General features: G+C 53.2%; 10 protein-coding genes across 10 annotated transcripts; 5 read left to right on the top strand and 5 right to left on the bottom strand.

Moving 5' to 3' along the window:
• Nucleotides 1–474: 474 nt before the first annotated feature.
• CABS01_02243 (proteasome A-type and B-type) lies at nt 475–1,651 on the bottom strand (the record flags this gene model as incomplete). Its single annotated transcript, XM_060535621.1, has 3 exons — nt 475–1,128; nt 1,281–1,505; nt 1,649–1,651. 3 exons carry the CDS (start codon nt 1,649–1,651, stop codon nt 475–477), a joined length of 882 nt encoding a protein of 293 aa, XP_060395926.1.
• A 2,648-nt stretch (nt 1,652–4,299) lies between these two features.
• Nucleotides 4,300–5,181, top strand: CABS01_02244 (uncharacterized protein; the record flags this gene model as incomplete). Its single annotated transcript, XM_060535622.1, has 1 exon — nt 4,300–5,181. The coding sequence occupies one exon, from the start codon at nt 4,300–4,302 to the stop codon at nt 5,179–5,181; it is 882 nt and encodes a 293-aa protein (XP_060395927.1).
• Nucleotides 5,182–6,205: 1,024 nt separating this feature from the next.
• On the bottom strand, nt 6,206–8,166 carry CABS01_02245 (uncharacterized protein; the record flags this gene model as incomplete). Its single annotated transcript, XM_060535623.1, has 4 exons — nt 6,206–6,793; nt 6,861–7,781; nt 7,855–7,959; nt 8,023–8,166. The coding sequence occupies 4 exons, from the start codon at nt 8,164–8,166 to the stop codon at nt 6,206–6,208; spliced, it is 1,758 nt and encodes a 585-aa protein (XP_060395928.1).
• Nucleotides 8,167–10,003: 1,837 nt separating this feature from the next.
• Nucleotides 10,004–11,434, bottom strand: CABS01_02246 (DnaJ domain-containing protein; the record flags this gene model as incomplete). The annotated part of the gene is made up of 3 exons (XM_060535624.1): nt 10,004–10,294; nt 10,373–11,295; nt 11,362–11,434. The coding sequence occupies 3 exons, from the start codon at nt 11,432–11,434 to the stop codon at nt 10,004–10,006; spliced, it is 1,287 nt and encodes a 428-aa protein (XP_060395929.1).
• A 1,437-nt stretch (nt 11,435–12,871) lies between these two features.
• On the top strand, nt 12,872–13,156 carry CABS01_02247 (uncharacterized protein; the record flags this gene model as incomplete). Its single annotated transcript, XM_060535625.1, has 1 exon — nt 12,872–13,156. A coding segment is annotated over one exon (285 nt), but the record flags the coding sequence as incomplete, so codon positions are not given.
• Nucleotides 13,157–13,654: 498 nt separating this feature from the next.
• CABS01_02248 (uncharacterized protein) lies at nt 13,655–14,284 on the top strand (the record flags this gene model as incomplete). Its single annotated transcript, XM_060535626.1, has 2 exons — nt 13,655–13,864; nt 13,928–14,284. 2 exons carry the CDS (start codon nt 13,655–13,657, stop codon nt 14,282–14,284), a joined length of 567 nt encoding a protein of 188 aa, XP_060395931.1.
• An 854-nt stretch (nt 14,285–15,138) lies between these two features.
• On the top strand, nt 15,139–16,665 carry CABS01_02249 (uncharacterized protein; the record flags this gene model as incomplete). Its single annotated transcript, XM_060535627.1, has 1 exon — nt 15,139–16,665. One exon carries the CDS (start codon nt 15,139–15,141, stop codon nt 16,663–16,665), a length of 1,527 nt encoding a protein of 508 aa, XP_060395932.1.
• A 993-nt stretch (nt 16,666–17,658) lies between these two features.
• CABS01_02250 (uncharacterized protein) lies at nt 17,659–18,091 on the bottom strand (the record flags this gene model as incomplete). Its single annotated transcript, XM_060535628.1, has 2 exons — nt 17,659–17,787; nt 17,954–18,091. The coding sequence occupies 2 exons, from the start codon at nt 18,089–18,091 to the stop codon at nt 17,659–17,661; spliced, it is 267 nt and encodes an 88-aa protein (XP_060395933.1).
• A 1,117-nt stretch (nt 18,092–19,208) lies between these two features.
• CABS01_02251 (uncharacterized protein) lies at nt 19,209–20,084 on the top strand (the record flags this gene model as incomplete). The annotated part of the gene is made up of 1 exon (XM_060535629.1): nt 19,209–20,084. One exon carries the CDS (start codon nt 19,209–19,211, stop codon nt 20,082–20,084), a length of 876 nt encoding a protein of 291 aa, XP_060395934.1.
• Nucleotides 20,085–20,525: 441 nt separating this feature from the next.
• Nucleotides 20,526–23,783, bottom strand: CABS01_02252 (DNA polymerase phi; the record flags this gene model as incomplete). The annotated part of the gene is made up of 3 exons (XM_060535630.1): nt 20,526–22,122; nt 22,181–22,580; nt 22,637–23,783. 3 exons carry the CDS (start codon nt 23,781–23,783, stop codon nt 20,526–20,528), a joined length of 3,144 nt encoding a protein of 1,047 aa, XP_060395935.1.
• Between the last annotated feature and the right edge of the window lie 1,030 nt (nt 23,784–24,813).

The following is a 24,813-nucleotide window of genomic DNA, read 5'->3' on the forward strand; positions in this document are numbered from 1 at the left end:
TCTTGCAGCCAGTATAGAGATAAAGCACGTTTCTGTGCCTCTGCCTGTGGCTCGATATGGGTGAGATGGCCGTGTCCGGAATTGCTCACCTCTTTGGTCGTGAAGCACCAGAAACCTATGACGTGGGACAGAGGTACTGGAAATTGCTGGTGCAGGTAGTTGAAAGAAACGGCCATCGCTTGACCCAGCACCTCGTCTTGGACCTCACCAGCAACAATCACGCTTCACACAAGTCCTTGCAATCCTAAGTCTTGCCCAAACCAGGTCTCATTAGTCTATGATCCAGCCGCCATAGCCCTCATCATGGTGTTTTTACAAGTACACAAAGGTCATCTGGAACGCCATTCCCCCAACGGCGGCAGCTTCCCCTGTGTTGTGTTTGACAGATTTCTTTTTTTTGATTTCGTCTCATTCTGTCGTAAGGCCACCGCTCTACTCATCGCCAGGACCCAATCACGCCTCGCTGTCGGTATCCTACTCCTCCATCTTGTCGTCCTCCTTCTTGTCCTCGTCATCGTCGTCATCGCCCTCGAGTGACTTCTTGGCAAACCGCTCCGCCTCCTCGCGCAGCTCCTTGGGCACCTCTTCGTGGCGGCCCTTGGTGGGGCCGTCAATATCACTGATCCAGCTCATCTCGAGCTCAAACTCCTTGTCCTTGTTGTCGTCGTGGGCGACGTAGATGATGCGGGCAGCCTCCTTAACGGCGTCCTCCAACGTCAGTCCGCCATCAGCGAGGTCGAGCTTCTCGAGCTCTGCCTTGGCGGCTTGACGGCCCTTGCCAGTAGCAGCACCGTAGTAGCCCCAGTAGAGACCGGAAGGCTCGATCATGTAGAGGAAGGGACCACCGTGCTTCTTGGTGGTGTCCTTGCCGCCAGCACCGACCTTGGGGCCAGAACCAACTTCGCCGTCAACGGGGGTCTCGGTAGAGGGGTCGAAACCACCGACAATGGCGGTAATGCCGAATGGACGAACTGAGGAGTAGAGGGTGTAGGCTTGGAGGTAGCCGCCCATGCGGGCTGCGAGGTCGGCGGTGGAGATGGGAGTCTTGAAGGTGTCGCGCCAGCCGCGGGCTTCTTCACGGGCGCGGTCGACGAAGTGGCGGCCATCGGGGATCATGCCTGAGTAGACCTTTTGATTTGTCAGTCTGGCCAATAGAGCAGAGAGATATGCAGATAGGCAGGTCGTGAGGGTTAGGTAAAGCTACTCTCGGAAGCTACAATGCATATCGAGGCAGGGGAGGGAGGGGTAAATTGATTGCGGGAGGGGAACGGATGACTTACAACACCGAGATGTCTGTCAATGGTAGCAATACGCTTGTTGGCATTGGGCTTCCATAATTTGGAGGCAATGATCTTTTCGACAGCGAGGACGACACCACCCTTGCATCGGATACCGATGGATGTGCCACCGTTCTCGACGGCCTTGACGGCATACTCGACTTGGAAGTTGCGACCGTCGGGGGAGAAGATGGAGTTGCTCAGGTCATAACCTGTGCCTATCGACGTCTAAATAAGGCGGGAGAGGCATCATATTAGTTGTGTGCTACAGATATAGAGCCAAGGTTGGGTTGGTCGGTTCTGGTAGCTCGTGCCAACCCCCGGTCGCTGGAGGTGGTGATTCCCCGGGAACCTAGCAAGGGAAAGCTTACCATTGTGAATTAGAAGAGCTTGGGGTATTCGGGGAAAGCTACGGATGTGTGGTATTGGGGACTTGAGGGTTCGTTGGGCGTCGAAAGGAGTCGTGATGGAGTGGGTGTCGTAGGCACGTTGTCTAGTCGTGAGAGAGAGCTCGTGGTGGTGGATGACGATGGCGGGACGTGGTTTGGAATTGGGGAATCTGGAGCCTTGAGATCAGAGCTTCAGGCAACCTGAGCTGCGTGTTGCTGCGCGAGGTTGACGGGCGAGGCTAGACGCAAGGGTGCCTCAGGTTGAGAAGGGAAGCTGTGGGGAAGGTGGATCCATCCAGGCCGGGAAGGAAGGAAGGAAGGAAGGCACCAGCCACTTGAAAGAGGTGGCTGGAGACGACGTGATGTGGCTGGTGGAATGACCGGTTTCCCGTCATCGTGAACACCAACGTTGACAGGGGAATTAAAATAACCCCACCATCCCGCACTTGACCCTGCAGTGGTGTGCAGCTGCCAGGTGCTGTACGGATAGAGGGGTTATCGGGATGAGAGAGACATTGCAAAATCACATGGAGGAACGACAACTTGTTGCACCAGCTGGGCATCTGTGCCTTGAGATTAAATGGCCTTTGGAGAGCTGCTTGACTTTCACGTTTTCTCTGTGTACAGGATCTGTATCGGGTCTTCTTCATCTTGCTTGAGGGATCTGTCAGAGACGATGAAAATCGTGGAAGCGTTTGGCATGACTCCCATACTGTCTTGGACCGATAGTACGGTGACTTAGGGGAGTCCAGGCCCGGATGGATCCGGCGAAACGAGTGTTGGGACGGGGTTTCGGGGAGGAGCGGTGAAGACTGGACTGGGATCCCGAGACTTTGTTAGAGAAACTCGAGTATAGACGGGAAAGTGTTGAGGACTTTCTGGCATGCAACAAACGCGCCAGTCAGTGTGGGAAAATAGCAAGGGCATTGAGTATTTGCACTGAGTTGAAGGATCATCGTCACCACATCCTGCCGAAGACTGAAAGTAATACCAAGTGGTGGGAAAGGTATTACAGAGTGCGCATATGATGGCAGGTGGGCTCGAGTGTGTCACGGGAGACTGATTTGATACCTCCGTAGTCTTCCAGAAGCTGTGTGGACTGATCGTGTCACGGAACCATTGGGTGAGGAGTGCGGATCTTGGAGAGAATATGTTTCAAATTGGACGCTTGCTGCCGGACTCTCTGCCAGGGCATGTGTGCATGGCCATTACCTTACACCAAGGATCAAATGTCACTGGAGGTGTACCCGTACCTAGGTATGGAAATCACGTACGACTTGACTGATCATCGGCCATTCTCACAATATTGAACATGAATCACAAACGAACCATGCTCTTGAGAAGCACAGATAGTTCAGGTAGCCATTCATTCCTGCCTGACCGAGGGAGTATTTGGGCCGGGTCGGCTAGCGTTGGTTGGTGCGAATGTTGGTTGGTGATGAAAGTGGTGATGTGTGGATGCAGACGCTGCACCGGAGACGGGATCCCATGGGATGGGACGAAAAAAAAGAGACAAGAGACGGGCCCGGCTTCAGTGAGAAAGTGCGCTGAGAGACTGAAGCGTCAGGTCACATTACCCTTCCCATCAACGCATCGTTGGGCTCGCTGCGTCATGACCTGCCCGCTACCGCCAAAATTGACCCCTCCTTCCTAGCTAAGGCAATTTCCCCCTGCCAGGCTTCCCCCTCCCCCCTCGTGCGTCGTGCCTGCCGCCCTCCACTTCTATCCCCCTCCTTCCAGGTTCCCTCTACCCGCCCAGAAAACGGCCGTGGCTCCTTCTGCTATATAAAATTCCAATCTTCACTTTTCACCCTCGACTTTGTCGACTCTTTCCTCTTTGCAAAATAATTTCACGACTGGCTGTCCGCATTACCTGGCACGAACTTCATTGACTATCGATTTGCTACACCCAACCGAGTGTCGCCGCCGTCGCCCCTGCGAGATTCGACAACAGCGACAACGAAGAACCCTCACCCCACCACTAACCCGCTCCCACTGCATCCGCTGACCTTGCTGCACCACTTCACATCCACCCAGTCTCCAACCCCGGCACCACTACTGCTGTCTTCCTGCCCAAGGAATCACCGTACCGAACCCGATTCACGAAACACCTCGACCGCTGTCTTCCTGTGACTCTTCGTTGTCGCTTTTCCTCTTTTCTCGAGTTTCTTTTGCTCTTATTTCTGCTTTCAACAACAATCCCAAGAAGAAGAAGAAACACTCGAGAGTACCTACATAGAGTAGCCAATATAAAGAAACACTTCTCTTCTGCTACCACTCACTGTCCGAACCCCCGAAACCGATTACCAAGCCAAGAAAGAAATTAAGCATCAAGAAGACAGCACATTTCTGTCTTCTTTGCTCCCACCCCCGACAAGATTTACTTCTACAGCAAGCAGCTTTACGACGAAGGGCCTTTTCGGGCTTTTCAATCACCAGATTCCCATCAATCAAAAAGGTAGGTTTTTCCCCCTCCTCTCACAAACTCCCATCGCCATCGGGCCCTTCATCATCATCCACGCCCGGAGCCCCGCCGGGCTTTGTTCGGAGATGGCCCCTCCACGGCGGCGCCGGAAGTAACACGGAACATGAACCGATAACAGTGAACCACTACTAACATTCTATGCAGCACGATGGTTTCCTTCACCCCCACCATGCAGGTCCAAGATGACCTCGCAACTCTCTTCTCCCGCAACTTAACTTTCAACCCTGAAGTTCAGCCCAAGGTAGAGGAGGAAGTCAAGCAGTCCCCGGAACCCACCCTCACCAGTCCCGCCCCAACGCCGGCGCCCATCATCTACTCCATCACTCAGCACTACACCCACTCCGCCCATGTTGTCCGTCAGCAAGCTCAAGAAGCCCCCATTCAGCGCCCCTCCTCCGAGCCTCCCCAGACCGAGCAGTTGACTCCCGAGGCCGTCCTCAGCCAGCACGGCGTCGACCCTTCAGTCCTCTCTGCTTCTCAGATTCAACTTTTCCGCTGTTCCGAAGAACCCCACCAGCTGCGACTTCTTGAGATTTGGCGCGCCGCACCCCCTACCTCGAGCACAGAGAACCCGTCGCTGGCATGGACAAGCACAACACTTGAGCAAGAGGAGCAGCTGGCGAGACTCCGATATGAGCGCATGGAAGCAGACAAGCAGCAACAGGAGCAGCAGCAGAACGCCGTCATGAGCCTCGACGGTACCCAAGTCCAGTCAGATGACAGCCGCTGGCTGGCAAGCTCCATCACCTCGCAAGTCGAGCCGTATATGATGTCTGGCTACGAGGAGCTTATGCGTCGTGAGTACGAGCGCGAGCAGGAGCTGGCACAGGCCTCTCCCCCTAGCAACTATTCCCACTACGGCTCTGCAGTCGGCACCAGCGGCTATAAGCCTGCCACCGACCCCGTCTACAAGGGCTTCGGCGATGACTGGGCTCGGGAGCAGAGCCTCCAGATGCAGATGCAGATGGAGAACCAATATGGTGCGTTCCAGCACTACGGAAGCGGTAACATCGAGGCCATGGACATGTAATGCGGCGAGGAAAGAGAGCCATGGCACATCACCACTTTTTCAGCATAGCAGCAGACACTTGCCTTGATACCTACACTGCATGGGAAGACAACGTCGGATAATCAGGAGGGCAATCATTGGATTGCCTCTCGTAGGCAGATGTGTTTCTTCCCCAGTTTTCTTTTGTCTTTTGATTTCTTTTTTGTCAAGAATGTTATGAATAAGTAATTGGGCGTATACCAATAGGCAGGCATGAGGAACGAACAGGACTACCAAAACAATAAAACATTCTATTCAAATTCAAGCTGAGCTGACGACGGTGATTTGGTGAAAGGAGCTCGTTTGCTTCCATTCCGATGACGATACACCGCGGTCTCTCGGTATGTGTATGGGGTTGCGACGGTCGGAGGAAGTGTAGAAAGGGAACTTGTTCATTAAGTCAGGCAACAGAGAAGGTACGTTGAGGTAAGATGCAGAACGGATGATTGGGTCTCTTGCCAAGGCCTCAAGCTGGCGTGTTCGATCACGCATCATCTTGCTCGTCGAGTCTAAACTCTCGCCATACAACATACAGCCCGGCCAAGCATTTAATTTCACTATGGAATCCCGCTGAGAACCTGTCGTTTATTTAGGTGTAAGTACCCAGGTACAATAGTGGTAACGTAGGTATTCCAAATTCTTTGAAGCAATTTAAATCAAATTATTGAGATACCTTGGCAGGTAAGTCAGTTCTATATATCATACATCATGTGCCGTACTATTATCTGGCCTTTTGCATATTGCCGTCTTTTGCTCCTTCCTCGAAGTAGTTTGCCTCTCATGAACAAGACTCCTAGCTTGGTGTTCCCCCCCCGTCTACACGACTCAATATGCTCTCGTCCATTTCCCCCTGTTTCCGAAATTTCAATGGTGGTGGTGGTATCCTGTACGCCGGGTATATGTAGTTGTTCGTCGTCGTCGATAATTAGGTAATGTTAAGTTTTTTCGTCTAGTGGTGATGAGAATGTGGTAAAGTAGGCAGGTAACCCCTTCAGGTAGGTCTGGTCTACCGCTTCTTGCTAGGATGGCCCGGATGTTCCGCCATCCTAGACGAAAGCCACTGCGCCGAGTCCATGCCCCCGGGGACGTTGACCTGCCATGTACTTGGAGGCGGGCTAGGCATGGGGAAGTCGCCAGGCGAGGGCGGCGCTAGGAACTGCGAGCCGCGCGTGTAGTGGCTGCTGGCTCGCGTCGTCCGGCTGTAGCGGTTGTCGAACCTGCTGCTGTGGCGCGGGTTCGTCGTGTTCGTGTATGTTTCCACGGTCATCCTACTGTCTCGGTAGTGGTGGCCTGGACTATTGAGGGTGCTTAGTCTGCTCGCCCGGTTGCTGTTGTTGTGGTTATCGTGAACGTTGCTGACGCTGCTCAGCCTGCTTAGTCTGCTCGCTCGGTTGCCCGTGGGGTTTGCGCCGTCGTAGTTGTTGACGCCGAGTGTGAGGGCTGAGTGGGTCGAGTCGCGGTTCTCTCGGTTGAAGGAGCCGAAGCCCATCGATATGGCGGACATGCGTGGTGAACACCAGTTCACGGTCGGCGCGGGTGATCTCACTTTCGGTGTCAGGTGAAGGCCGTCTTCGAGCTCAAACGAATTATCATCCTGTTGCGCAATTATTAGTCTGGGTTTGGTTTGATGAAGGGGTAGTGGCAGGAGAAAAGTGTCTTACTTCGCGGGGTGACGGACAGAGCCATTGCCCACCATCGCCGTCGTCGCGGGGGACCACCAGGGACTCCACATCTTCGTCTCGCCTCTCTCTCTCGTATGCGAGATTGAAGTCCTTACTCAAGCCGCTCCGTCTCGTCGGTGCCGATGAGCTGTAGCCATCTTGGGATCGAGCGATGCGGGGCACTTCCGCCTCAAACTCGGCCCGGATATCAGCCTCGATCTCTTCCAGGGGTGCGTCGTCTGGCACGGGGTGTCGTGGGTGACGAGGGTCTGAGCCGTCGCTGCGGACATAACTCGGCTGCCCCTTGAACCGTTCTCGCCATGCTATTGCGCGAGGCGCCTGAGACCGCATGCCCGCGCGGTACCATACGAGTTGCCACAGAGGGCGAAGGGTGGCGAGCGACGCGGCAGTGATGCCGATGCCGGGCTCGACGGTGCTCCACAGAGCTACATCGGTAGTCGCCCATAGGAAGTCGTCGCCGTCGAGGAGGGTTGGTATGTACACGGATCTTGCCACGGTTGCGGCAGACCCGATGGCAGCAAATGAGAGAATGCCAAACGCAAGGAGTCGGGTGCGCTTGGGGAGGGAAAGCGACCAGACGATGAACAAGGGGAGAATACCAAAGGCCCAGTCGGCAAGGCAGTTGATAATCGAGGCCGTGAAGGTCATGATGACAACCACACGATTGCTGAAGCACTTTCCTTCTGTGCGTGGCGATTCCTCCCAAAATGTCTGGATTGGCCGACATTGGAACATGACCATGAAGAAATATGTCGAGCCGAAAAGCACCGTGCCGATCATGAGAATGCGAAGGATCCAGATGTGGCTTCGGCGGATGGACACGCGGATGAGAAAGTAGCCGACAGATATCTTGAGAAGGCAGGTTGATATAATGTAAAGCAGTTCGCAGATGTACCAGTACTAGAGAGGGTGTTAGTCGCGATTCTACTGGCAGCACTCATTTGCGCTCCAAGGGCCTCCGAGAAGAGCATACCATGAGAGCGTCCCGATTGTGTTCCCGGGTGAGATCGGTTCTATGTCGGCCTGTTCCATATCGAACTCCTTGAATCTGAGTGATGAGGTAGATGGTGAAGATGAGCTGCCAAGAGAGTCAGCGAGTGTGTACTTCTTACTTGTTGTGTGATGTCTCGTAGGGAAGTACCATGAGGGCGATCATCATCTTGTCATCGGTGCCGAGCGATCGTGTAATCCATCCACGGCAGTATATGCGCAGGCCGACGGCGATCCAACATAATATGAAGAAGAGGACCGCCACGGCCAGCACTTGCCCGCTGCGATCCTCCATGATGGGATCGAAGCATCCACGGGTATTCCCTTGGTAGGCAGTATTCTTTCTTTTCTCCTTCACGTGAGCGTCATGACGAGGGTGACATTCGACCGTCGGTTTACAGCTTGGTAGAATGGGAAGTGCAGAGTGTGATCCGAGTCGACGGGACAAGACCGGGCAAGACGATATAGAGAGCGGACGACGGGAAGAGAGATGGACCCGTCAGGGTCAAGGGAGGGGCTACCCGATATACATATCAGGAACGTCTAAACCGAAGTGGCAGATAGGTTTAGGGGTAGCTTCATATCTCGATGTACGAGCCAGTCTTAAGAATAGCTTAGTGTCCCGGGTGTGGAGAGCCGGGCGACCTGAACACACGAGTCTAGACGAAGGTAGCGGGCGGGACCATCGTCACTAAACGCTCGTCCAAAGAGGTCCGAATACAATCTCCGACGCCCTCGAGGATCTTGGGAACGCGGCTCATGTGTTGGGGAGTGATCCATGTGTGTGTATGTGTAATTGAGGAGACGAGATCAATGGTGGGACGAAGCTGGCGAAGGTTCCTGGACTGCTCCGTTAGCCATGAGCCTCTGAGGGGTGGGAGGCAACCTTGGGTTCTATCTAAGAGGTCGACAGGGAACGGCCTTGAAGCGAACTTGAAGCCAGCGACATATTCGCCAGTCAGAAGCGTAGGAAAAACGCAAGTAGCGTCTTGATTGAGATAGGGTTTCCATCTAGCGGTTCAAATGGCGTCTCTGGCGAACAGACGCTAAAGCGTGGTAAGAAGAGGTGAGGGCAAGGAATCATCAGGTCAATGGGGCTGCGAAGCTGGAACCGGCTCGGAAACGGGCGACCATGCGGCTCGAGCGTTGGGTTGCGTGGTTGCTGTGCGGCGCGCTCGAGCCCTGGTCGTCGCCGTAGATCATAGAAGAGCGGGGTGGGCGCTTGGCTTGCGGGTTTAGTTTCTTTTGGGTATAAGCTAGGCACAAGTGGTCTGTTTTTGGCATAGGATCTCCTATGTTTCAGGCCGACAGTTGAGAGGCTGGATGGTGGTGGTTGTGGTGGATGGAAACATTCGGTTGTGAGGTACGGATATAGACGCAAAAGATAGGAGAGGTGGACTGATGATTTTGGATCTTGAACAAGGTCGAGTCAAGACTCCGCTGTGCTTTTTACTGACTGGCTGACTGGCTGTGATGGATGCCAAAGAAACATCATCGAGGGTTGTTGTTGGTGTTGGTGTTGGTGTAAGTCGAGTGCTGCAAAAGCCTATCGCCGCTACGTGAAGCGGACGAACCACCGAGCGACACTTGATCTTCTGTGCCAACAAATCATCATGCAGCCATGATGCCATAGGAAGGGACGAAACAGAGTTATGAGGTGCAGAGGGGCAGGTAACGGCCTCACGCACTTGCGCAGGGTCGCAACATGTTTGACGGGAAACATTAACCGCATTGGGCCTTTCCTCCGGTGCTCGAGGACAATGGTGTGAAGAAATGGAATGGAAACAAGTGTGCCCGTATGATGTATCTGTCACGGCCTGTTGTGAAGTACACACACACACACATACTCAACAAACCTCATCCCCCAATGCACAATGCACTAGACACGATGCAGCACACTGACACCTTCAACAGATTGTGGCCTTCCTATTGTACTTTACAGTTCGTACGAGAATTTGCATTGATGAATAATCTACGTTAACGACGAGACTGGCTGCAGCTTCATGACGCATCATGCACCTCTGGGTCGCTTGTCTGATCCTCAAGACCAATCAAGGTCGCAAAACCCGTCAGAGGGTTCGAAGAGGCCCGCCGTGAAGCTCTATACATCAACCAGATCTTGAACCAATGCCTCAACGCTTCTTGTTCTTGCGCTTGTTGGTCTTGCCTCCAGTCTGCGCACCGGAAGCCTTGGCCTTGCCCAAAGAATCGGTCGATTTCTCCAAGAGCTCAAAGTCATCAGCGGCAGAGTCAGAGCTGGGGGTGTGTTGAATCTCGCCGTCATCAGAGTCCAGGTCCTCGGTGTCGATCTCCAGCTCAGTAGTGTTCTTGCCGAGGGCGCGGCCGACAGTGCGGTTGTAGGCCCAGATGGGGAGGCGGACGAGCGCGGTGTCACGGATGGTGGGTTGAGGCAGTTCGTTGGGCTGCTTTGAGTTAGCATCGTTCGCAGACCTCGTGTCGCGGTAGGTTGACAAGCTTTAGCTTGCATTTTGGGCACTTACGTCAAGGAGGTACTGCTCGGTGTTGCCATCCTCATCCTGCTCCTCGAGGTAGACGTCTCCGAGGGAATCAACCACAAGAATCTTGCCATTCTCGGCGACAACGCGCTTCTTGGAGCCGGTGGGGCCGGTCTGACCGGTCTGCGCAACCGTCTCGCGGGGGGTGGCGGTACCGCTGCCGCTGGTGCTGCGAGCGGCGGGAGCGGGCTTGCGGGATCGGCCTCCGCGCTCCTTGGCGGCCTCTCTGCGAGCCATTTGTTCCTGCATACGTCTTTCCTTGCGGTTTCTGGGCAGCTGGGGGCCCTCCTCATCGTCGGCGGCGGGGGCAGCAGGAGCAGGGGCGGGGGTGTCGTCGATGCCAGGAATACTCAGGTTGTCTCCCCAAGCAGCATTGCGTGCGAACTTGATGTAGCGCTCGACAAAGTCCTTCTGGCGCTTCCAGGACATGTACAGAGCGATGTAGTGGAAGGCACCTCCAGCCACAAGGAAGACACCGAAAAGCACAGTGCCCAGACCAGGGCGGTACCGATTGTAATAGTAATTGGTGCCCTTCCAGGCCGGGAAGCCATTCTTCAGGAAATGGTCGTAGCGGTCGCGATCGGGACCACTGATGATGTTGCGCACGAGACCGAGGCGGGCCTGGCGCTCAGAGGCAATCTTGACAGCGGCCTTGATCTCCTTCTGAGTAGGAGCCTTGGAGACATTGACGCCGGGGGTCTTCTTCTCCTTCTTCTTAGCCTTGGTGCGCTCGGCGATGAGCTGCTGGCGAACTTTATCAGGGTGGAGAGTGCGGGAGATCTTGCGGTAGGCCTTGGTGATCTCGTCGATGGAAGCGCTGTTCTTGACGCCGAGGAGGTCGTAAAAGGTCTGTTCGGGGTTGGCCTCGTGGGCCTTGATCTCATCGCGGATACGGAAAATCTCACGATCTATTGTTTATCACACGTTAGCCAACGGTGCGCAACGGAGACAAGACAGGATGGCGATGCTCGTACCCTCCTTGCTCCAGGCCGCAGCCAGGGGCGAGACGACCAAAAGGCCAACGGACAGGATGCTGCTGAACTTCATCTTGTCGTTGCCGAGTCCAGTCGAGTTCTGATGGAATGGGAAGGCGGCGCGCAATGGCCGAAAGGTAAAGGAGTATCGGGATCGAGAAAGCGCAGCTGTGGCTAGATGCCAGGTGTTGTTAGCTTCGTCTCAACGTGGGGAACAACTGATGGCATGGAGCGAGCTGCCAGCTAAGCAACAACAACCACGTACCTCGTTTTTTTCCTTCCCTAGTATCCTCCTGACTCGTCGTCTCGAATTGACAGTATCCCGTCCGGTAGGAATCTGTCGAGTCTCTGCAGAAGAGAAGAGGAATTTTTTCTCCCACAAGATTGCGAATGGGAAATGTGGTCTCTCTGGGGGAGATTCTGGATGAGGTGGAATTTCCCGTGGACAAGGTATCTTTTTTTTTTCTGGCCTCTGCTTCGGCCGGGGGTGGGAAGTAGCAGCAAAGCAAAGGCAAAAGGGTCGCAGGCGTCAGGGGATCCCGCCCTCCTGGTGCATCTGCAAAGAGGGCCCCGACTGAAAGGAGAAGTTTCCGACCTCTGCGGGCAGGGATTCTGTCGCCTTCACGAATCGCACCAATCCTCGTTAGGCCTAGACTGATCCAGATCTCGCTCCCTTAATTGTGTGGGTTTGATGTCTTATGTAAGGCGAGTGCTGAGTACCTCAGCTGAGGTAAGCTTTCCACATCGTCGAGGTCTGTCGTTTGACGGCTTCTGTCCATCTCCAGCGCATCTTCACAATGGTTGGCCAGTCGATCAGACACTGCTCGCGGATTATTGTTAACTTTCTTGGTGGCACTGATGGATATTTTGCACGACTGCTTGACATGCGAGCTGTGGTACAAAGTCAGCAAATGTACGATGAGGTCAAGGGAGCACAGAAAGCCTTGGACTGTATTTCCTCCCCAGAATGGGGCAAGGTACAGTCCTCAAAGGAGGTGTTGATAAGAAAGTGCACTTTCCCTTATAATCATTCGACCCGCGGTGTGTTGGGGAGTACCCAGTAGCTGGCTAAGGTAGGTAGCAACGGGATTGAAAGGCAGGAAAAGATAGAGGCCGGGTGAGGTGAAGGTGAAGGTGAAGGTGAAGGTGAAGGTGAAGGTGAAGGTGAAGGTGAAGGTGAAGGTGAAGGTGAAGGTGAAGGTGAAGGTGAAGGTGTGGTGAGGTGAAGGTGTGGTGAGGTGAAGGACGGGAGGAAGGAGTCGAGATTCCAAGTGGATACCTTACCTTCCTCTCCTTTTCTCTCTGCTTCTTCCTCTCTCTTTCCTCTTTATTCACTGGTCCCTTTTGAGCCGAGGTATTGCCCTTCCTCAGATTCCATGAGTATTCGGCGGTAACCTCTCAGAAAATTTGACTTAGAGCCAAACATACTCGATTTTTCCCATTGTGCCTGTCTGACAACAAGTGCGCCCAAATATCCTATCAAAAGTATCCTACCAAACGACATGAATACATTAAAAGCGAGGCCCAATGGAGCGACCTAACCCAGGAGATCAGAGACAAGATTCTCGAATACGACCCTGGAAGGTTTGCAGGCATTCGTAGGGACTGGCAAAACGCCATCGAGCCAAGAAACTTTCGGGTCCTCCAAGTCGGTTCGGATGATCAGTCGCTGGGAAACCTGGCCAAGACATTACACAACAAGTACTGGCGACAAAACTACGTTAAACACATGGGGTTCAAAATCGAGTTGACCGGACCATTGCATCGAGAATCGTTCGAGACGTCAGACTCATGAAGAGGTCGCAGCGGACCGCGGATGCTTCGCCATCAACATCTTGATCCTTTTCTGTATTCTCGAAGCATAGAAGGATGTCGATTCAGTTAGCGAACCAACATACCCAAGTACCAACTTGGAGATCAGTGCCTCTTCGCCAAACGATGTCGGCAATTCGTGCGGAATAGAAGGGCTCTTGGACTACTGGCAGCAACAGCAGCGATACGTGTTTGCCCCTATTAGCCTTGGAGATTTCAGTCTTCCCTACGTCAACTGCGTCACTGGTTTTACCGTTCTGCGTAAAGACATGCGCAGAATACGATTAACCCCCTTTGCAGCAACTCTGTCAGGGCATCTACCGGGATTGCGCACAATTCACTTCCAACCATGGAGGCATCTTAATACACGGGAACAAAACTCTTCAGACAATGATATAGTAGTGAAAGCTAGCCCGTCTTCTACCCCATCTCTTCGCATTCTATGGAAGATTCTCTAATTTCTAATATAGAATTGACGACCATGCTGGCAATCTGGCCATATCGAGAGAAACCACTGTTATCAAAAATCCACATCTTCGAGCACGGCGATCTACAAATGCTTTACAATTGGCGCCTATCAGTCCGGCTCGGCTTGGTCGGAAATCTGTTCATTCGCAGTCTCGATCTAGAGAAGCTTGTCATCTGCAATATCGTTGGTGCCATATACTTCTTTGCCGCCTGCACGAGCAGAGTATGCGTACCTATATCGCCTCTGCCATGGCAGCGTCTGCGTGTTCTGACGATGATATGCCAGGATGTTTGCTCCCGCAAGAAGCCCGAGCTCATCAACACTCTTCTTTCCCAAGATGGCAGGGTCGCGAAGAAGATGCCGGCACTCCGTGTAATGGAACTATACGGTGCATGGCGAGAATCAGCTGTGGTTTTCCGATACCTTGTCACTGGAAATTCTGCAGAGATTACTTGGGTCAGCACGTGGGAGTTCAAGCTAGGAGACGAAACCAAGTATATTTGGTGGGACGTCGCGCAGCTCAGAGAGGACCGGCTGGTGCTCCAGTTCGCACCCGAAAGGCACCTGCGTACTTATGACGGCCCATCTCACTTTGTACACCAGTGGTCGGTGACTCGGGGCCTGGCTCTTCATTCCTCTTAATCCGCAGCACTTGGACACCATGACCTCCCGGATCCTCTTCGTCGTATTTCGGGATTTCGAGACGTTTCCTGAAATTCTAAATAAAGTAAAGAGCGAACGACATGAAGTCGCCAGAGGGGTGGTTTTCAATACTCTGTCGGAGCAATTGAGGACAATGGGCTCAAGGAGTACAATGGAAAAATGCAAGGGCTTCATCCAGTGGCGTCTTTCCTGCGAATCCATGTAACAAGGGAAAATGGTCTTTGACGAACTCTGACAATTGATACACATTCGAGGCTTTGTTTGCCTTCGTCGTCAACAAGCGGCCCTTGTCCCATTCGGCTGGGGGCACAGCGAGAGCAGCTGCTTCGAGCAGAAGCGTTTCTTTCAACCCTCGTTAAGTTGCCAACTTTAGTTGGAGTATTGGAAGAGTGTTGAGCGGATGAACAACAATAAATGAAACCTTCCCTGCTAGCTTTGCGACGGGTCAAATAGACACTATCAACCCCAAGCGCATAGAAAATTCATCGATTCGACAACAACGTCACCTGCCTCCGAGCAGGTTTGAATAGCATCGAAGAGACACCGTATCCAATATGTGTATCATCTTATGGCGCAGGTATTATTGCACGAAACCACCTGGATATACGCTACATGATGGCGAAAAACAAACACACCCTTTGCCGGATAGAAGAATCGATGGCCATCATCTGGTGAAAGAAGAAGATAATGTCTTCAGAGAGAACACTCAACATGATTTTCAAGAAGTACCGCACAGAAAGCATATCCATTGGGTCTACAACTTGATCCGATGCGCTCATCTGCACGCAACGGATTGCATAAACGGGCTCTGTCGAGGAGTCTTGGTTCAGATAATGGACGGAGAATGCTACTTCTGTACCGGCGACGTCGATGCGTACTATGACAGCCCCGACGAAGTAATGCAATCAATCCCCAGAACGATTAGGCTCCCGGGCCCAGGGGTCTATTTGGAGGCCATCCCGACTCACAAATTCATAATCTACCGCGAGAATTACCTCCGCCAGCTACTCAGACTGTCCTTGACGATGCTATCGAAACCTTTCCCCGTGGAAGCCGAGAGCCGCGAGTGGGAAATGGAAATCTCGTCCGCTTGGCCAGAGATCTGGTGCAAGCTGTTGCGGACACACATTGGGCATAACGTATTCCACTGCGACTGCAAGCCCATGGACGAGGTGTGGCGCGTAAACCCTGCGTTTGCCATGAGGAAAAACGAAGCAGCTCATATCCTCGAGGATATGGCGTACAGGACCGATGAAGCTGGAACTCTCGAGGTCTTTGCCGAGGAGATTCGGGGACAAGCTTTCGATGAGGATGAGGAAGTGTGGGAACTTACCACCGGGCCGAGCGAGAGAGCGATCAACCTGGAGAATTTGCACAACGATAAGCGCGACTTTCCCGGTCACCAGATGGCGTTCGTGGCGTTGAGCAGAGACACCTACGAACGCCGCCTACACAAGCTCCTGGAGAGAGCGAAGCGAGCCCGCAACGCCATCTCAGAGAGGGGCTCGGACGAGTCCCAGAAACACCCATCGAGCGCGTACTGGCACTCCCACAGGATGCCCTGGCTGGGCAAGGAAGACTGGAGCCGCGCCGTGTGGCGGCGCTATCACTTCCTCGCCTGGCTGTACAACTTCCTCGCCCTAGACGCCGGCCTAGACGAGCAGATCATGATGTATATTGGCGGCGCCCTGCTCGCCGTGCTCAACCCGTGGCCGAATCCGCACTACGAGGACCACGCCTCGCACCCGGCGTACCTGACCCTTGACCCCGATCTCCCCGGCGCCGACCTCATCCAGGAGTGCGTCTACTGGGTCGAGCACCACTGGCCCATCCTTCCGTCCAGCACCCGACCGACCGACAGGCTCGGCATGATGCTTGACACGGGCCTCCATCACTTTGAGACAATCAACCGCAACACGGCAATTGCGCTCGCGGACATGAGGTCGCGGAACCGTTCGGCGGACGCCAGGACGATGATGTACGCCGTGCTGCCCGCGGCGGCCGTCGCCGACGGCTCGCCAAACTGCAATATCTGCATGTCCGAGTGGGACGAGTACCCGAATCACGAGCCCGTGATGCTACCCTGCTGCTCGCAGTACGTGGGGCGCAAGTGCCTCAAGAGCTGGCTGGCGCTGCGGGACCTCCGCGGGGCACGCGACGGGCGTGACGAGACGGAGGAGACGTGGGCGGCGGAGTTTCGCTGTCCCCTGTGTAGATCGAAGATTGGGGCGCATTTCTCGCCGAATATCAGACAGGGCGGGCCGGCGGATACGACAGATTTTAGTTTCTATGCCTGTTTGCGGGCGTATCCGAATGCTGATGGGTACTGGGATAATCGACCGGCCCAGTGGGGTGCTTGATTAGAACTGCGGCTTGGGTACTTGGTTTGGGATCGTGGAAATTGCTGAGGCTTGTGAATGTTGTTGGACAGTTGGACGGGTATGCGAGGAGATCAAAGTGAAGAGAGAAAGTTGCCTTGGGAGATGAGGTGAGTTAGTGCTGAGGGCGGGTGTAGATGTATAGGACGAGACTGTGATCTACTTTGGTAAGCGAATTCATGTTGATTGACCATAGAGGCATGGCTTTCCTAAATGTTTCACGTCAGGTTGCAAGATGTGCGACGAACTCAAGTGTTAGTGGATGGAGATGTGTTCGTGTTTCTTCCAAGAAGAACGGTCTAGCCACACCGCGAGATGGTGAACCCGAGATCGACTTGGAAGCACCACGTGGGAGCAGGACAAATTTTGGCGAGATTCTCAGCCTTGTGTTCACTCAGTATGAATAGATAGCATTCCTTTCTTTTCCTCTGGGTGTACTGTGCTGCCAAAGATCTTGGCATCGAGCAGTTGACCGTGTTAGTAATCGTGAACTATTACCCCTGACATGGACAAATCGGCCCAAGGCTGCACCTGCAACGCCAACGGAACGGCGTCGTAACAGTGCCTAAAGTGTGAATTTATGTCCAAAATCCCTTGTAGCCTAGTTTAGGAAAATATGTTGCCTGCCTAGGGCACTGGCATACCATCTTCTCCGAGGCAATCAAAGGTAGGAGAGAATGAAACTTTCCTAAACAGACACCACGTCTTTCTCCCGGAACAGATATGGGGAGACACATCATGGTTCACTTTGTTTACTGACTATGTGAAGCTTCATGTACTTTACAACTGTTATGCCATTGATGGTCTCGCTCTAACCGGAGACTCGGCGTGTTGGGAGATTGATTCGACAAAGTTGGCGTCTACAGGTAATTGATATGTTCATCCAGTGGTAAGTAAGTCGTGATAATAGTTCACCAGCCTAGCGTTACACCGCAGTCCATCCGTACAAAATCTCAAAATTCTTCCATAATCAGTTCACTGCCACTCGCGATCTTCGACTCTGCCTTGGTATTTTGACAATTTCGGCGCCATGCAATCCTTGATGCATGAGTTCCACGTGACAGCGATAATCAGCGCTGGGGTGCAGCGGAAGAAGCATTGTCCCTGTGGTTTTTGTTAGCTAAACAGATCCTCGGAGGGAACATGGAATTAGAGCAGCTTTTCGTACGTCCTGTGGTGGAGTTTGTTAGCTTCTGTGTTCATGCGCAAAACGTGTCTTGTCGAAGTACTTATGTCGGTACCGGCAAGAGGCTGCAGGTTTTCGACTTACGATTGGAACGGTCATCGCCGAAGATTGGTCATCGGATACGTCCGCCGGGATAGAGACTTTGTCTTTCTGGATGGGGGAAGCTGCGCCGGCTGCGATGAGGAGGCCGAGTACGGCCGTGAAGGGTGTTGTTAGATGCATTTTGGTGACTTTGTATAGGTGGTGGTGACTTGAGAAACCTTGGCTTTTGGATGGAACGTGGAGATATAAAGGAGAAAGCCTATAATTTCTATGGGTGAAGGAGACTGCTGACTTTATACTCCCACGGTTCCATCATGGTTGCCAGGACTCGCGGTAAAAATGGGCAAGTCAGGAAGGTCGATTTACGTCGAAAATTGTGTTATTGTACTCGTGGCTCTTAACCGATACATTGGACGGCAACATGATTGGCTTCTCTAAGCTGATCTGAGGATATCTGCGGCATGACAGCCACGCCTTCGCGGACGAGAAGGTATAGCGGCTCCGACCTTGACGGTATCACCGGCCGTCTGCCCGCCCGGGTGTTGGACCACAAAACTGATGTTGCTGGTGGCGCGGTTGGACGGTCTAAAGGGGTGTCATTCCGGGAAAAGCTCAATTAAAGGGTTCTAATCCAAGACCAAGCTAATGATATCTAGCATACAATATTAAAGGATAATACAGAGATCTTCGCAAAAGGTGAGCTCTTCTGAATTTTAATTTCCAGTCTACATTGTAAGCCGGTGGGCCTTTTCTTCCGTTGTTATTCCAGCTTGGATCCAAATAGACCCTCCTGACATCAAGTTACGCTCTTGTTGAAGTTGTGTATCATTCAAGTAGGGCTAAAGTCATGGTAGTTCTATAATGACCAGAACCAGTCTTGGGAAAGAACAGAGACATGACGACCAACATGTGCTGTAGAAAGGGAACTTAGTATGACTCGGCACAATCATCTATTTCCTAAACTAATAAGGCTGAATAGTATCACTAGTAAACGTATAGAGTGCTTGTTAGTTGGCTGTGAAGTAAACACTTCCTTCAACTAGACAGATAACAATGTCCTTGTTCCCTCCTATACATTGTTCAAGCAGAACGACCCAAGGTGGTTGCTAACTACCCAAGGCGGTTTCTTGCCTGAAAGGATGAGCTTAAAAAGAGATGACCCATTGTCCAAGTCTCTGAACCCATTATACTCACACCCAACTTCATCACACACCTCCAAACTACCTTGCCGCAAATCCAAATACGTATCCAAATACGCGCTCAGGAGTATACTAGCACAACCCACACTACTTCCAAAATGTATACTTTTAGCTGCTTCGCCTCTCTGCTGTGCAGGGCTCAGCAACGGTTAGTGGTTGACCAAGCTCCGGACTATGTATCCCCCTTGCCTCTATCTAGAGAAGGCTCTCTGGCATCATCTTCCACCTCCTTGCTGAGCTATCGCCAGCTTACAGGGGACGTCACGGTAGGTCTCGGCGAGAACTCAGAGCTGGACGGCTCAGGCTCAGGCTCCACTTCGTCTCCGTCTGAAGACTCGCTCGCATTTGACCAAACCCAGATCGGCGTCTCTCAATGGCTTAGAGAGGTCGAGGCCGCAACAGGTGCTCTTAGAGCCCGCAACCCGGATCCAGCCTCGGCCTCACCCAGTCAGGGCTTGCCTTCTAGTAGTCATGATGGGAACCAGTCTAGATGGTCTCATTCTACAGACTCCCTTGCCCATGAGGGCCCGCCCAATGACCTTTCTTTCTGGGACCGAGAGACCGAATCCGAAGCAGGCAGCCCGCCACCCGAGCCAACCAGCCAGAGCATCTCTTCTAGTGGTGAGTCGACGCATGGAGAAGCTTCTGGGAATCTGGGTGGTGATGATACAAGGGAGCCTCCCCAGGTTGACTGGGTCACTTTCGGCTTATTGGTGAGCAGGGACGATGGTACTCTTGCCAGGCTGCGTAGAGATGGGAACCCCGACTTCCACCTGCCTACCCCTGCTACGTTGTCGAGCCGTAGAGCTACCTGGCATGGGGATGAGACTGGAACGGCTCGAGCTGTTGAAGTGTATGAATTTAGCCCAGGTGATGCCACAATTGTCCAAGTTGGTGCAAGCTCAGGGGCCGGTGAAGTTCCTGTTAGGAACGACCCCAAGCGCCAGGGTGGAGTTTGGGATGTCAAGTTTTGAAGAGTTTCCTTTTGGTATATGGCATGATATTGTCTGCTGGGCTTACTCTGGGTCGAGTTTGTAAGGTCAAAAACAAAAAAAAATCATTGGTTGGTGTTCTCCTATTTAAAGGAGCTGGGTGAGTAGGGATCAAATTGACATGTAGAAGATAAGTTGAAAAGGCAAGCCAATTCAAGGTGAGTAGAGAGTATCAAGAAGCGAGAAAAGAAAATATGATGATCTGCGAAATCTGTATGAATTGTGGAAGTTGGGCTCTATGTATTAAATATACTCAAGACCGTGAGCCCAGAATCTTCCCTGTGCCTCATGAGGTCAATGCTTTTATTTTCGACGTGACACAAATCCAGATCTTTGTTCCCATCCCATTCCCATGCGCCAGAAACAAAAGCTTTTGTATCAGATAAAAATCTACTAGACCCCATCTGAGTCTTTCTCCCTCATCTATGTACTCTTTCCAGCACCGCCGGCCGCCTTCTTCTTCAGAGCCTCCTGGTTCCTGCACCACTCGTCCCAGGCCTTCTTCATTTCCAGCTGCGTCGCCGTTGCCTCCTCCACATCCCCAACAATGGCATCAACGGCAGCCCGGTCTCCCTTGCCAGCGTGGAACACGCCAGAAGCAGCGATCAGGCAGGCAGGCACAGCGGCCTTTGCGTGAGACTTTGTCTCGCCGGCCTTGAGCTCAGCATAGACGCCCTTCAGGACCTCGACCGCCTCCTCAAGGTCCAACTTGCTGTCCTCCGTCGACTTGCCGCCACCACCGGACCTCGCCTTGCGCGCGCGCTTCTGGTAGTCCTTGACCAGCTCAAAAGCCCGGTCAGAGAGCGTCTTGATGGTCGACGTGCGGACGAGCTGCAGCAGCGGCTGCAAGATCGCCAGCGTCGTCGGGCTACCCGCCTCGTTGCGCACAAAGATCTCGAGGAGGTCCAGCACGCGCCTCTTAAAGTTGACGACGGACTCCTTGGCGGCCTTGCGCTCCTTCTTCTTGCTCGGCGCCGCCTTTTGACGCTGCTTGAAGACCTCGGCCAGCTTGCCGTCCAGCTCCAGCATGTCGTCGTCGCCCATGTCCGAGTCGTTGTCCGATGACTCTGCGTCTTCGTCCTTGTCGAGGCGGTGGCTGTTGAGAATTTGGCCGAGAGCGTCGTCGAGGTTTGCGAGGTTCTGTGCTTCCTCGTCGTCTGCCTCTTCGTCCGATCCAGATTCTCCTTCGTCATCGTCGTTCTCCTCATCATCGCCGGCGTCAAGAGCATCGAATTCGACGTTGGAGTCCACCTCAGCGTCAGAACCGGCCTCATCGTCGGACTCGTCTTCCTCGTCCTCTTCCATGTCTTCAAGATCCATATCATCGGCGTCGACGTCAAAGAGCGACTGCTGCCCCTTGGCACTTTCGTCGGCGGAAAGGACGTCCAGCAATAGCTCCAGCGCCTTGGGAGAAACTCTGCTAGTAAAGTAGCCAAACACCCGCTGCGAGATTTCGCGTAGAAGCGACGACTGCTGAGAGACGAGTGAAAGTAAGATCTCGACCAAGAACTCAGCAGCACCCTCCTCGTCCGTCTGCAGGCGAGTCTGGTACTCCTTGAGATCGCTCAAAAGCTGGAACGCATCCGGCTCCTCGTTGTAGAGCTGGAAGATGGCAATGGCGTGAAGCAGCGCCAAGCCCTGTGAAATCTTGACCTCGTCCGTCGAGCTCTCGCTAGCGGAGGCACTCTTTTTCATGAGTTTCTCCAACCGCTTCCGTGCTGCGTGAACCTCCTTCTTCATCTCTCCCTCCATACGAATGTAGTCTGGGTTGATCGACTGCACTGCCGTGCACAGGTAATTGGCGTCCTCAGCTTTGCGAGAGAGCTTTGCAAAGGCTGACTGAAGTCGGCTTCTGCTCAGTTCCGTAACTAGCGAGTTTGCGTTCTCCGGGATCCATATGGGCTTGGCATAGGCGAGAGATGTCAGCTCCTGAAGCGCAGGTTCCGGTGCCGAGGTAGTCAGGCGGAAGATGTATTCGATGTAAACGCGGAGGTCGAGCTTAACCGAGTTAATATCCTTTCTGTGTGAAAGTCAGCATCAAGCACAAGTCATTCTGCAAGGAAGGGGATTCGACGCACGATGTCGTAGAAGTCTTCATGACAGGTCCGCTAAGAACCTGGATGACATCCTCGCCAGTATCGGCTTTCACATGCTGAAGAATCTTGTCTACCGTCTTGCTCTTGGTCATGACATCGAATCGATACAGTCCGTTGTTGTTAATCAGGTTGTCGAGAATGATGCCAGTGGCCTCAGGATGCGCCGCAGAAGTCTCCTCAACGACCTTCAAAGTCTTCAAAGCTGCCCGGTGAAGGAAGCGATCCTCCTGCGATGCCTGGTTGATGAGGCATGTCATCAGGTTCCTGCTGAAGAGCACGTCGAGGAGGTCGTCGATATCGGCGTAGCTCTGGAGCATCTTCTGGAACACCAGGAAGCCCCTGAACTTTTGTCCCTCAGTGGCGGTCTTGGCGAAGAAGTTGTCTGCAATGCCTCGATTAGCTCGGCGCGTGGAAAAGCTGCAACCTTTCGATACTCACCATCAACAACTCGCTTCCAGAAAGATCTGAACTCATCGACACCTGCAGGACCCTTGCGCAGGAAGTGCCGCACAATCAGGTCCCATACGAAGTGCAGTTGCGGCGTCCAGTTGGCCTGCTTGTTCTTGACATAGTTGCCCCTCCTCGATTGCTGTTGTTGTTGCTGCTGCTGCTTCTGCTGCTTCTCCACGTCATCCTGCCCGCTCTCCTTCAGGATGCCCGCCAGCTCGCCCAGGTTTCTCGAAGAAAGGGGGTGGTGGTGCTTCGCCTTGTCGCCGGTAGTCAACTCAGGGCACTGTTCAAATGCGACAAGCCAGATGCCGACACCCTCGGGGGTCTTGGCCCAGCCGAGCTCGACCAGCTGCTGCAGCACCATCTCGACGTGGGGACGGTCCAGCTGCGCCAAGGCCTGCGCAACGACCCATCCGCACTGCGGCCGCAGCCAAATCTTCTTGCCGCCCAGCTTGACGAGCAGTCTGAGAATCTCGTTCCACCTGTCGGGGCCCTCCTCTTCGAGAAACAGGATCCTCGCGCGCACGAAGCACTCGAGCCCGAACAGCTGTCCAAAGTACAGGTCTCGCTCCTCCTGTCCTGAGATGTTTCCTCCGAAACGCGTCCTCTCCATCAACATCTCCAGCACTTTATCAAACGTCAGACCAGGGTACTTGTCGCGGCACAAGTTCCTGGGCGGGCCGAGGAGCTGGCTGAGGATCTCGGTCAAGACGACGCTGTAGCCCAACCTCGACGCCGCTCTGCCGCTAGCAAGACCACGGAACAGTCGCCAATCGAGATGTCTGGTCAGACACGCCTCCGTTACGCCCTCGTCGTCGAGAAGGCTAGAGATGATGGCGCCAGCGGCCTCGAGGCGGTCCGTCTCGTTCTCGCTGCTGAGGAGGTCGTACAGCTTCGCTTCGCGAACACGGTCCTTGCCGGTCGAGTTCTCGACAAAGAGCTTCTTCTCCAGCAGGATCTTGGGCAGTCTAGTGCCATTGAAGCCTGTGGTGGCGTCGGCGACATCGTTCGAGTCCGGGGAATTGCTACCGTCGGCCGAGGCGTCGTGGGAGGATTTTGCGCGCTTGTTGGACTCGGCGGCCTTGAGGGCCTCTCTCTCGGCGCGCTTGCGCTTTGCGCTCGCCGTCTTGGTCATTGTGTAGGATGTTTCCGTTCAATCGCAGACCGGTTCGTTGAGAAAGTGGAATATTAAATTATCATGGAAGTTGGCGATACTTTCTTTTTTCTTAGGGCGTTCTCATGTCGCAGAGGGTATTCTGTGATCGCTGCCAGGATCTCATCCAAAAAGTTTGGAGCGTAAAAAGTTCTGCCAGACGTTACCGCCCGGCAAAAAAAAAACGGCTTTGACTTCACCTCACCCACGCCCCGCCGATGGTGGGGGTCCCTGCAGGTTTCCACTGTTACCCGCGAGGGGTCCACAACTCAATCCTGTGCCAGAAATTGGATGTCACAGTGAGGCGGTGACATTACCTTAATGTTGAGGTGGCTTTGAGAGAGAATTTCTCTCTTCTCATAATACACCCTCCTTCTGCTACTCTCTTAGTTTCCATCGCTTTGTCTGGCATTATGTTGAACCGTAGTGTGCACATCTTGTACTTCGCGGGGTTTCGGACGTGAAGCTCGCTCATCGACAGCTTCATCAACCGCTCCAGAGTGTTTGTTTGGCCGGCTATTCATTCACAAACATCTGAAACTCGACTTACCACTACACTTCTAATGAGAATTTCAACTTGTTTCACGGTCTGTTCGTGTGTGTTGTTCAGTTTCTGTTCCAAGATTGGTTGTGTCATACAATGGTCGTCACCAGGTCTCAGGCTGAACCTGGTCCTGAAGGAGGACAGAGGAGTGAAGTGACTTTCAGATGATTGAAAGAGAAATATTATATATCAACTGATATATAATCCATACCTTTGTATTCCGCTAGTGCAACCTGATCGAGTCATCGACGTCGCATCGAGATTCACGGCAGAGGTAATAAACGGAGAGCACGTCTAGAAGGCATATTTATCCATCGATCGAGATACAGAATAAGTATATGCACCATATTCTTGGAAGAAAGAATCAATGATGAAAACAAGAGCACTGAAACGACAATTCGCTATAGGACTTCTGGGCTTAGAATGGCTCACAATGACTGTAGGAGGGCGGGTGTTAGGTGAGCGTAT

The sequence above is a fragment of the Colletotrichum abscissum genome (assembly GCF_030869225.1).
Source record: "Colletotrichum abscissum strain IMI 504890 chromosome Unknown Scaffold_4.1, whole genome shotgun sequence".
Taxonomy (NCBI): Eukaryota; Fungi; Ascomycota; class Sordariomycetes; order Glomerellales; family Glomerellaceae; genus Colletotrichum; species Colletotrichum abscissum.